Genomic DNA, 12,303 nt, shown 5'->3' with positions numbered 1-12,303 from the left:
ATTATAAGTTCTTTAAACAAACAGCATCTTTTATATTGTTAAGTCATTCCTTTTTTACAAGAATACAACATGAGACTACATTCAGAGAAAGTACACAAATTTACTAAACATACCACCACATATCGACAATGCCTATACATGCTAAGAACTAAACACCGCGTCAGGGAAGAGAAAGAGCTTGCTTCCACCGTTGCCGCTTTCAATTGGTTTTTGCCACATCCATCGCTATTCTCTCTTACCGCCTCCCTTGGTCTAAAGGAATTATTCTACCATTTAAAATTGGTGTATATGTTTTGCAATGAGGTTGAAGATGGAGACAGTTGGACGGAACTGCCTGTTACGAGACTTGAGTTCCTTCTCAAATTGTTTGTTTGGTGTCAATGTTGTGTAATGCCATTCGCGGTGCATTAAATGACGTATGTGTGATCTTAGGCAGCCACGTGGTCGTATGTTGTCCTATCCTTACGAGGATGCTCGTCCCTTTGCAAGGTCGCGCGAGTCTCAGTGGGCTGAAGAAACTCGTCAAGTCAAGATGCGAGAGGAACCATGTTGAAAAAGCCATGCCCCAGTGGTCCCCTCCTGAGCTGCCTTCGTCATCATCGATTTATTGTTGTCGTCACGGGAAATATATGGCGAGCCCCGTCAGATTTTGGCAAGCTTGGTGGCGTGGAGTGGCCACTGCCACATTTTCTCCCGCGGCTTTGGGAATGAGAAGGAGGAGATGACATCATAACGAGAAGGAGAGGTGATACCGCCTGATCTACTTCATGGTGAGGGAAGGGTGAAGGAAAGTGGCGCCAAAGGAGAGTGGCCGGCGAAGAGAGGGATGGAGAGACATAAATGGGAGGGGAGGTGATTTCATATTTCTTTATATTTTTTTGGGTGTTCAGTCCAAAATATTGTTGTTCCCTATAAATTGATAAAATATGAGGACTAAAATAGAAAACAATAGAGGGTTGGCTATGTTGCACTTTATAAGAAGGGGTGTGAATCATTAACGTATAATGATTTAAGTGTTAACTATTATAAACTAAGATTTACTTAAAACAAGAAAACTTATGTACTTAAAACAAGAAAACTTAGAAGGAGTATTTCTTTTTAACGAAATGCGTCATTTCACTAAGGGAAAACGAAAAAGTTATCACTGTTTCAAAAGTCCTTTGGATGGGCACAGTTGAGAAACATATTCATAACTAATGTCGTGTACGCGAGCTAGTGCCGTGTCTAGCGCACACACCTTTTCAAGCTCAATTTTGACCGCCCAAAACTTATCGAGCGGTAACTACTACTCCCTCTGTCCCAAGCTCAATTTTGACCGTCCCAAAACTTATCGAACGGTAACTACTACTCCATCCGTCCTAGAATATAGCAACCTATAACCGGATTCGTGGTACTAGGATAAGTCCCATCCGGTCCTAGGTTGCTATATTATGGGTACTAGGATACATCCCATCTGGTCATAGGTCGCTATATTCTGGGACGGAGGGAGTAGTAGTATGAAGAAGCTGCTTTTCGCTTTGGCGACTATCGTGTTTTCAGTGTCGATGCGGTTGTGAAGTCAGCGCTGCTAGGTCGCTTGGGCTGCTAGCTCGGCAACGATAACACCTCTTATGCGATGTCAGAGCTATTGTACCGCTTTTGTGTTTAGCTTGCGGCAATGTCCTGTTTTTGGGCTCCGCCGTTGTTAGTAGTTGTGTAGCTAGGTCTCATGCTTCTTTTGTGCGGTGGGTTTCAGTCGGTTTCTCATCGTGCAGTTTTATGGTTTTCGGATTCGATTTTCCTTATAAACTGAATATTTTTTTTTCTAAATATAAAAGCTGGGTTAAAAAAAAAACTAATACTAGTAGTGTACTAGCAGAAGCCCGTGTTTATTGGCCGGCCATGTATGGATGAATTCCCAATTTTACGGCGGTAAGCCCGTGTTTACTTGGAACGAGCAAAAAAAAGGGCTTGAGTACCCGTAAATAGACGCATTCGCCAAAAGAATCAGTGGCTGATAATTTTCCAAATATCACGCAGTCATAACAGCGCACACTATAAAATATTTAGGAAATACTATGAACGTCATTACTTACCTAAAATAAAATTGATTGGGTAGAAGTAGTATTCTCAAGCAAACTCTCAATCGTATAAAATCCAACCATTAAAATGTTGTTATATGGAAGCTTTTTAAACAAAACAATTATAAAGAGAGAACGTCAGCGATAATTGGCATGCATATATTTTTTACGGCAGAAAGTTTCAGCCCAACCCAACTGGTTGTGGGACACGCCCACAAGGGGATCGACATGTCAGTGAGAGAACGTGGGTCAGTTTATGGGTAAGAAATTATAGCTTCTCCATCACGCGGACTCTTTCGGTCTCTGTACATAAAAGAAGGGGACGAGTAGCGGAGTGGACGCCTCGCCCCGCCTATTCTTCCACCATCCAAAATCCTCCACCAAGCGCAGAGAGAGAGAGAGAGCCTCACACCAAACGGTGTCTCCCATGGACGACCTCACCGTCGCCCATCCCATCACCGGCGTCTACTTCCGGCTCGCCGTCCTCCCTCCCAGCGTCGACCTTCTCCTACCTCTTCCCTGACGGCGATGAGGGGAGGCAGTGGTTGACCACAGACAGACGTGGCTCACTCCCAGCCACCGCTCCCTGATGGGATGAGGGGGTGGCGGCAGCCCCGTGCCCGACCGCCAGCGTCGTAGTTGCAGAAGCGCCGTTGGGAGTTTGCTTGACCGGGCTCGCTCTCCGCCGGTGAGGTGGAGACGGATTTGCACGCGCTCTAGATCTGAGCGAGCGGCTGCAGAGCTTGTCTCTGGCTAGATCTGAGCCAGCGGCTGGCGGAGCCTTCATCCGGCTAGATCTGAGCCGCCAGGCTCCCTCTAGATCCGAGCTGGTGGAGGTCGTTCAGCTCGTTCTTCTCCAGGTAAATTACTTACTTAAGAGCCGATAATTTCTCTGATTTCTCCAAAGATTGCCCAAACGCATAGGCCCATCAGCCCATCACCAATCTTGCCACCGTGAAATGCACGATTCCGGCCTAGTATAATGCTAGCTGTTCTTACGGATTTTATCATGTGACTCGATTGCAAGCAGAACCACATTGGCCCATGCTTTTTGCAGGCCTCATTTCATCATATTTACCGCATTTTCAGCATTTCTACCTCGATGTTGTAGTGGGCTTGTAGAGATCGAGGCTGTAGCAAAGCATTGCGTCGTGATGCCTCATACTACTATCTATAAATAGTAAGCTTGTGATGGATTTTTTATCCTAGCAACCCAAAAAGTGGGCAGCGTGTAGTTGTAGAAAGCGACCTCATGGAGAAAAAGACACCACCACCCAGGTTGAAATCGCTCTGACCAATTTAGTCCACATCGTTCTCTTCCTCCTTTGATTTTGATCTTGGATAGCCACTACTGGGTGCATCTTTTCTCCTGCTCGCACTCTCTGTGCCCTGTTCATCACCGTGTTCTCGTTTTGTGTTAGTGGTGTGTGGAGTCTTTGATTGCTGTGTGTTTTTAAGTTTCTGCAGGATGTCTATGTTCTTGTGGGTTAAGTGGGGTATGTTCAACTTGGCTCTTTAGCCATCTTTGTACATCTTCACCTGCCTGGATTTCTAGTATCAACTGATGTTCTTGTAGTTTCTATATTGATCATTTTCAGAACGACCCTTGATTGCTGGCAAGTGGGTATGGGCACTGTTCTCTTTTCTTTGATCTGTCGTCCGTTCTGTAAATTGTGTTTGGAGTTTGTTATCTGTTGTGGTACAGATTTTTTTCTACTCTTTTGGACACGGTTTTTGTTTAAGATCCCTACTATGGCTGTTGTGGTACAGATTTTTTCTACTCTTTTGGACATGTTTTTTCTACTATGGCTTTTTGATCATGTTGTAAATTTGATCTTAGGGTTTTTGTGCTGTTGTTTTTTTATGTCTTCAAGTGTTTATTAGGTGTAATTTTTTTGGGATATTTTCTAATGGTTTTCTTTTATTCTTAGGTTTCTGATTTTTTTTTCAATGAATTTTGTTTTTGTGTGGTTGTTAAATTTGTCCTTTGTACTATAGGATGTTGCTTTACAGGTTATTGTAGTTTTCTTGGTATCTTTTGTTGATTCTCTGTTACCTTCAATTTCTGTGTGATCTGTATTTGACACTTAAGTTTGTTCTGGTAGTATTTCCGAGTACTACGTTAGTCTCAGATGTGATTCAATTTTTAACTGTTAATACTAATAATTCCAAGTGTCTGGTGTGATGTACTCTGTTACTGTTTCCTTATTCATTGTGTGGGAGGGGTTGGCAGTCTCAAATTATTATGTGTTCCATTGTTGTGTCGCTTCAAATTGCCAAAGGCTCCCGTATACATTACTCTTTACCTGCTGACCTGTAATTAGCTAGTATGTAGAAACAACATTCTTGAACATCCCTCATGCTGCATTGTACTGTTCATTTCCTTTTGTGGGATGTTGTCATGTTCTGTCTATATTAGGCCATTCTGGTTCGTGACACTTCACATCGCCTAAGGCTGGTCCTCTCCTGTGTTAACTAGCTATTATGTTTCTGCTGCTTTAGTATGCTTATGTTGGTTTATAGCTACCCTGTGTGCTGCTATGTAGGACCATGTGCCAGGTTTTCTGTTGTTTTTCTAATGTGTGACTAGCTAGTATGCTTTTGCTGGTTTGTAACTAACTTGTATGTGGCTGTGTAGGACCTTATGTCTTTGAACATGATTATTGTATATATTTTTAATGTTGTTAAGCATTTATGGTTGTATTTTATCAGAACATGGAAGTCTGTTGTCTCCTTTTGGTCGTTTCGTTACAGTTTTAAGAGTTGGCAAAACTGATCAGGAAAAACACTTATGGCTGATACTAACGTGAACCTGACTATAAATATTCATTGGTTCTTCACATGCAATTATTGTCCTATCATATTTTCAAATTTTTTAAAACACATGGTTTTGTATTCCTGACTGTCATATTTATATCTTTGTTTTGTAGTTATCTTGAGGTTCTGCAGTGCAACATGCCAGTTCAGAATCACGAAAAAATAATGGAAGATGCACTAAAGAGGGAGTTCCAACATTGCATGTTTAGTCACGCGCCTCCTCGTGGTATGGCCTACTTTTAGAAGACTGTTTGTACTAAAACATTAGCCTAACTGGGCCTGCCTATTCTTGAGATAATTTCTTGAAGAAAATGGATTTTATCATTTTCCCTACTCTATTATTGCTAAGATCCTGGATTTGCTCATTGGTTGTTGAAAGTTTGGTCTAAGAAGATTACATTCATTAATTGAACCTGTCCATATGAAAATTGACTTGGTTAACTGCAATAATTGCCAAAAATGGATTTAATCATTTTCTCTACTCAATTATTGCTAAGAACCTGGATATTGGTTGTATTGAAAGTTTGGTCTAAGAAGATAGATACGTGCATTGGTTGAAACCTAATTTGGCTTGTTAGTTGGATTGAACCTCTCCTTATGGAAATTGACTTGGTTATTATTGGCAGAAATGTACTTTCCCATTTATTGCACTGGAATTTGCTCGTTGGCATACTGGATCACCTTCATGAATTTGCATTTGCTTATTAGCTGTATTTGCTTTGATGAATTTGTAACTTTTCCTTCTTTTGCAGTACACATCCAGCAGAGCCAAGACCCACCTGAATTAGAGATCAACTTGGGTATGGCTGTTGATGATGGCGCGCCAGTGCTCCCCCATGGAAATCATGATAACCACGCGCACGCACTTCGCCGACTCCTGAAGCTTGGCATTCTTGGGGGACCTGATGGATGTCTTCGTGATGTGGTCTATATCTAGTAGATTTGTCTCTATGATTCCTGACTTCTAGCAGTGTGGTTTGTGAGTATGACTAATATGTAGCCACTATTCTGGGTTTAGTTGAGACTTGGGACATGATTAGGCACTTTCTGGCTAGTAGTAGAATGTAAGTAAGCGAAGCATGCCTGGTGATGATTGTAGCCGATCATCGAAGCTTTGGAAGTTGGATTCAGACTTGATCTGCTGCTGCTCCTTTCATTGGGAGTATGCCTGGACTTCCTTCTCAACAAGAGATTTACTTCATTTCGATTTTCAGCGGAGTACTTTTAAATTTCTCGCATTAGTAATCAGGCGATGCATAAATTTGTTTTGCCCATTGATTTATATGATCAATTAAGTTGACATGCTCTGAGTCTCAGTTGGATGTGCTGCTCTGAGTCTCAGTTGGATGTGCAGGGGTTTGCGTTATGCTGTTGTGGTATTTTACTGTAGTTGCCCAATGGTTTCACTTTTTCGGTAGGATGTGTAGAATTCTCTTTTTAGCCTGTGCAGTTGTGCTCGTGACAAGTGAAGTCTTGTAAAGATGTAACTGAACAGCGTAGTAGTTGCTTCAGTTTGTAGCACTTCTTTTTGTTATGATTTTAGTGAATTTGTTCATTTTGTTATGATTTACTGTTTTTTCCTTTTCTAGGCAACCTCCCAACTCCTGCTCGTTTCTCACCTTGCATGTTCGTAAGATCCAGTGCTCAATCATTCTGCACAGTTCTCTTGCAGTCTAGTGGATTATGTTCCACACTTTGACTTGGGGTGTGTTTAGTTCACGCTAAAATTGAAAGTTCGGTTAAAATTGAAACGATGTAACGGAAAAGCTGAAAGTTTGTATGTGTATGAAAGTTTTGATGCGATATAAAAGTTAAAAGTTTGAAGAAAAACTCGGCCTTGATAATGGCCTTGTTTGGATCCTCCGGGCTATTAAATAGCCCTCCAGAATCTTACTATTTAGGATTATTAAACGTAGATTACCGACAAAACCGATTCCATAACCCCTAGGCTATTTTGCGAGACGAATCTAATGATGCATATTAATCCATAACTAGCATGGTGGCCCGCGCAGATTGCGTGGTTAGCATCATTATATTTTCTCTCATATAATAGCATATATGTTTTCTCATCATATTATTCAAATATATTAAAATGACAACATAATTTTAAATTTTGCAATAACTTTACAAAACTACTAATGTGTAATATTCATATTATATTTTATATACGTGTTAGTTATTAATTATTTTTAATATCAAATTTTAGTTATTTGTAAATTATATATATTCCTATATGGACTCTAGACTCGTCTTTTAATATTTCTTTTTTTAAATTCCGAATTTTCTGTAAATTGTATTTCTATATAGACTCTATGCTCTTCTTTCAATATTATTTATTTTATATCTGAATTTTTATTATTTCTAATTGTATTTCTATGTGGACTCTAAATTCATCTTTCAATATTATTTAATTTTTAATTTCGAATTTCAGTTACTTCGTAAATTGTATTTCTATACGGACTCTATGCTCTTCTTCCAATATTATTTATTTTTCTTTCTAAATTTTTATTATTTCTAATTGTATTTCTGGACTCTAAACTTATCTATCAATATTCTTTAATTTTTAATTTTGAATTTCAGTTACTTCTAAATTGTATTCCTATATTGACTTTAAACTCTTCTTCCCATGTTTTTCTTAATTTCGAATTTAGTTATTTGTAAATTGTATTTTTATACGGACTATAAACTCTACTTTTAATTTTATTATGTTTATTCCAAATTTTAGTTAGTTTTAAATTTCTATATGGACTCTATACTCTAATTCTAATATTCCTTACTTTTTAATTCCGAATTTCTATTTTTTTCTTAATTGTTTTTCTATATGGACTCTATACTCTACTTCTAATATTCCTTATTTTTAATTCCGAATTTCAGTTATTTCTAATTGTATTTCTATATGGACTCTAGTCTCCTATTCTAATATTCCTTATTTTTTAATTCCAAATTTTAACTATTTCTAAATTGTATTTCTATATGGACTCTGCTTTTTCTTTTTCGCCGATTAATGTGAGAATTTATAGGCCATGAGAGCGAACGTGGAATCTCCTTTTTCTATTCCTTTAATAATATAATAGATTAGCGGCTGATTACTGTAGCATCACTATAGCAAATAATGAATTAATATACCTCGTTAGATTCGTCTCGTAAAATAGCCTAGGGGTTATGGAATGGGTTTTGTCAGTAATTTACGTTTAATACTCTTAAATAGTAAGATTCCGGAGGGCTATTTAATAGCCCTCCGGATCCAAACAGGGCCAATGTTGTTGGCGCACCAGCTCTGCAAGTCCAGATTGATAATGTTGCAGTCTAGTGGATCATGACATTATGTTCCCAACTCTTGATTGGCTGATTCCTTGTGTCACTCTTCGTGGTGAAAAAAAAAACAGCATCTACTCAAACAGTTAAAAATCTAATTATCAATGATTTATCAAATGCTTAGTTTGAAAAGATGATACTTGTAGATTTGTCTTGAAAAGTACGGTTATAAGCGGCAAATATTCATGTTCGGAATTTATATAAGTTATGTTATATAAAATTCATGGTCGGAATTTAAAAAATGACCAAACTTATTATAATCGGTAAATATTTATGACCCTGTTGTGCTCGTTCTCCCGCAGGCTGCAAAGTTCAGGTCCGTCTGCTAGCGCTTGCTGCTTTGGTCCAATTTCAGATTCGTGCTACTCCGGTTACCCTGCTACAAACTCACCCCTGCGACGTAGAGCCCACCGCCGGGCTGCTGATCCCGTGCTCCCACGGCGCCCGCGCCACCCTACTGTACTTCAGTACTCTCCTGCTTTCGGTTGCTCCTTCCCGAATTGAGATACAGTGCAGTTGCTATTGTGACACAATCTCAGTCCTCTATTTATTGATTTAATTGTTTAAATTGTGAGCTACAATAAAACTAGAGCTGTACTTTTTTCAAGTAAAAAACGCTACCGTACTTTGCTACAGTACTGAGAGGCATCTGGGCCATCCGTTTTAAAACCAATGATGCTCTTGTGACTGCTTAACTTACAGTCACAGTGGCCACTGCACTGGAACCGAATCCCTCCTTCCCTATCAAAATGTTGCCATTCATCGTGAACATGTGTGAGACTTCATTACTACTCCTACATCAAAGGCTTTTATAAGGAGATGCACTTGACAATACTATGGTTTCGATCCCGACATCCTGTATTCAATCCTCAATAAACTTATAATTTCTTCTTAAACATGTTTGGAGGGCGTCTCTCCCTCCAAAACTTTTGAAAAAAAATGCTTTCACAGAGACCGACCAATGGCATGGTTTTCAGACTTCCAATGAATCAAAAATATTTCACTAGCATTTACGATGAAAGTCTTTTTTTTTTACAGGATGAGTTGAACCGTCTGAAAAAAAAAAATCTTTCACAGATACCGACCAAAGGCATGGCATGGGCTCCAGTCTTCCAATGAATAAAAAAAAATTCACAAACATTTACAACGAATTTGAGAGAAAAAGTTACATGAGGGATATCCTTTCTAAGGGATTATAATCCTCTCCCCATTCTTTGGAAACGCCTCAAACGTCCTAATAAATTGTGTCAAACTCCTTCGAAATCCTTGTGTACACAAGTGTAGTGATTTCATGCCAACCATTTAGGAGTACATCGTAACAAGTAACAACAATGTTCCCCACGAAAATTTAGAAAATAATAATAATAAAGACTTTAACAAACAATTTATGGCATTTGCAAATACTGTGATCACTTTATATTGATTCTTATTGGCGATGATCTTTCCTCGTTGATCAGCCTCCTCGTTAACTCTCTCTCTTTGTCTGTACTTGGATACCACGTAGTTGGGTAATACTGACAATTCTCACATTTGACTTCATCCTCCAGATGTATATCTTCCAAATTGACAGCCGCATGTGCTAGACGTTTTATGAGTTTCACAAATTTATCCTTGATCTCAAAACCAACAACAGTGACCAACAGCAGATTGTAGTGCTTGAAATCAGAATCAATGTGCCACTCTATATTGTTTTTCTTGCAGTACAGAAGCTTCCTCATGACATCCGCTGCTGCCAAGCTGCCACAAGAGTGCTCTGTTACCTGTACGCGACGCACGACGACAAATTGCTTTAGTTGAGCATGCCCGTAAGTTTTAGAGACGACACATGTTTAATTGATAATACATATAAATATATTATTCCTTCTATCCTAAAATATAAACATTTTTAGAATAGTGACAAGCCAAACATTTTAAACTTTTATTATTAATAGAAATAATAATAATAATAAATCAATCATGTAAAATTGATGTTACTAGATGTATCATTAAACAAACTATTATAATATACAACTATTTTTATTTAAAACATCTTAGGGCCTGTTCACTTTGATACCATTTTCAATCTTACCAAATTTTGGTAAAGTTACCAAAAAAGTGGCAACATTTAATTTGCTACCAAATTTTGGTAACTATATAAGAAATCCTGCCAAAATTTTGGTAACAATGCCAAAATTTTGGCAATGCTAAAATTTGGTAAGGTTTTTTTTATTAAAGTAAACAGGCCCTTATTTTTATATATATTATTGGTCAAATTAGCATCTCGGAGACAGGGTTAGAATCTAAAAATACTTATATTTTAAAATAGAGAGAGTAGCAATTACCGATATGCGAAGCTCCTTTAAGAGGGGTGCAGCTTCTAACACAAACATCGTCCAAATGAGGTCACATTCCTTGTGAATCTTGTCCAAACATGCAATCCTCAGATTGCGGAGAAGAGGAGCCAGATGTTTCGGGCTTTCAGGTTGGAACCAGATCTGCACAAAAATCAGTCAGGACGAATCAACAAACATGACATTTCAAACCTGAAACAGAAACACACGTACGAGGAACAACCAATTCTTTTACATACCTTTTCACTCTCAAAAATCATTTGCAGTGTACGTGTGCCGGTGGTATTGACAAGAAGCTCGCTTAGCTTGAGAGTTCTGTAGTTAACTGTACCGACAGTGGAGAGTATCACTGTCCGAAGCTGTGGAACATGGCCAAAAACAAGCGGAGGTAGAGTCCGTGAAGGGAACCAGATGTTGTTGGAGACCTGAACCAGCCTCGGGAGCCACTTGAGATCTACGGTCTCGAAGTCGCACGCGTCAACGTCGAGGCGAACGAGCCGCGGGTGCTCCATCTCCAACGCCGCCACGTTCGAGCCAGCTGATGCGTCGCAGCTGTGCAAGGAGAGGATCTCCAGGTTCTCGCAGGCGGCGAGCACGTTCGCCACGTCGTTGGACCCGCGCAGCGTCACGCTCTCGACGCGCAGCCGCGTGAGCCCCGCGAACGCGTGGGGGCACCCGCCGACGAGCGACGCGAGCCGCCTCCCGTTCGCGAGCGTGTCCCTGCCCGTGCACTCGAGGGCGCGCTTCTCGCCCCTCACGTCGAACGCCGCCTCGCGGAAGCGGGCGCGGCCGCTCGCGATGGCGTCGTCGATGGAGCGGACGATGCCGATGGACTCCGCCCTCAGGTAGAACCGCACGAGGAGGCGGTCGATGGCGTGCTCGCCGCTGCGACGCGCGAGGATGGCTTTCGCGGCGTGCGCCACGGCGAGGTTGGCTCGAGCTTCTCGGGACAGTCTCGACGTGAAAGTGAAACCATCCTGATGATCATCATCCTGCTTCTTTCTGAAGGAGAGGACGTCCAGTACGATATCGGGCAGCGCGGCCGGGAGATGCCTCCACCGTTTAGCGAGTATCGCTGTTCTTACTGCGTCGCGTAGGTCGACACGTTTCAGGATGGAGAGCAGGACGTCGTCAGGTAGCCCGCTGAGCCGGTCCGCCATCGATGCATGCACCTAGCTAGCTTTCCACAGGAAGAGATGAGATTATACTTACATACGTACACTCGCTATCGATTCGATGCGAAGGTGAAGAACGGAAGATCGGAGGAACTCCGGCTAGAGCTCTCTATTTAAAGGGGTACACGTATAAGGACGTCCGTGTCCTATTCAAATTCTATGTCGTACAGTATACCCGATTCCGCATCCGTCTCGGAGATTAAGTATTTCTTTAGAGAAAAAAAACGTTGGAATTTGCTCCCTTCTCGCCTTCTTGGTCTCTTGTGAGATTTGGGGGCATTTAACTATTTGCCACTTTTAAGATATGATAATTAAAAATTTATCACTCGCTATCTATGTGAGTCCTCACATATTCATGATATGAGTCTAGTGGCAAATTTTTTATCACCACTTATAATACAATTGGTAGATCGATGCAGCAATAAAAATTGGGCTCGCGCAGGAAGCTACACTTAACTAGTTTATTATCCTTTTCTCTTCCTTTGTTTAAATATCTTTTTCCTAAATTAATTATCCGATTTATGATCCGGTCATACCATTGCATTCGTTTAATTAAATATTTACAACAAAATATCGTATGATTATATTTTAACAAGAGAAAAATGT

At 40.3% G+C, this 12,303-nt stretch overlaps 1 protein-coding gene across 1 annotated transcript; it reads right to left on the bottom strand.

The window, feature by feature from the left end:
• Positions 1-9,601: 9,601 nt before the first annotated feature.
• Positions 9,602-11,682, bottom strand: LOC127762664 (uncharacterized). Its single transcript, XM_052287134.1, has 3 exons — positions 10,762-11,682; positions 10,514-10,666; positions 9,602-9,952 (listed from the first exon to the last, which is right to left on the bottom strand). Exons 1-3 carry the CDS (start codon positions 11,680-11,682, stop codon positions 9,602-9,604), a joined length of 1,425 nt encoding a protein of 474 aa, XP_052143094.1.
• Positions 11,683-12,303: the final 621 nt, after the last annotated feature.

This window comes from Oryza glaberrima, chromosome 2, assembly GCF_000147395.1.
Source record: "Oryza glaberrima chromosome 2, OglaRS2, whole genome shotgun sequence".
Taxonomy (NCBI): domain Eukaryota; kingdom Viridiplantae; phylum Streptophyta; class Magnoliopsida; order Poales; family Poaceae; genus Oryza; species Oryza glaberrima.
This window is presented reverse-complemented; position numbering and strand designations above follow the sequence as displayed.

Coding starts and splice junctions, on each gene's coding strand:
- LOC127762664 (XM_052287134.1), bottom strand. CDS start 11,682: ATGGCGGACCGGCTCAGCGGGCTACCTGACGACGTCCTGCTCTCCATC. Junction 10,667..10,761: donor TGATTTTTGAGAGTGAAAAG/GTATGTAAAAGA, acceptor ATTTTTGTGCAG/ATCTGGTTCCAACCTGAAAG. Junction 9,953..10,513: donor TAAAGGAGCTTCGCATATCG/GTAATTGCTACT, acceptor CGTCGCGTACAG/GTAACAGAGCACTCTTGTGG.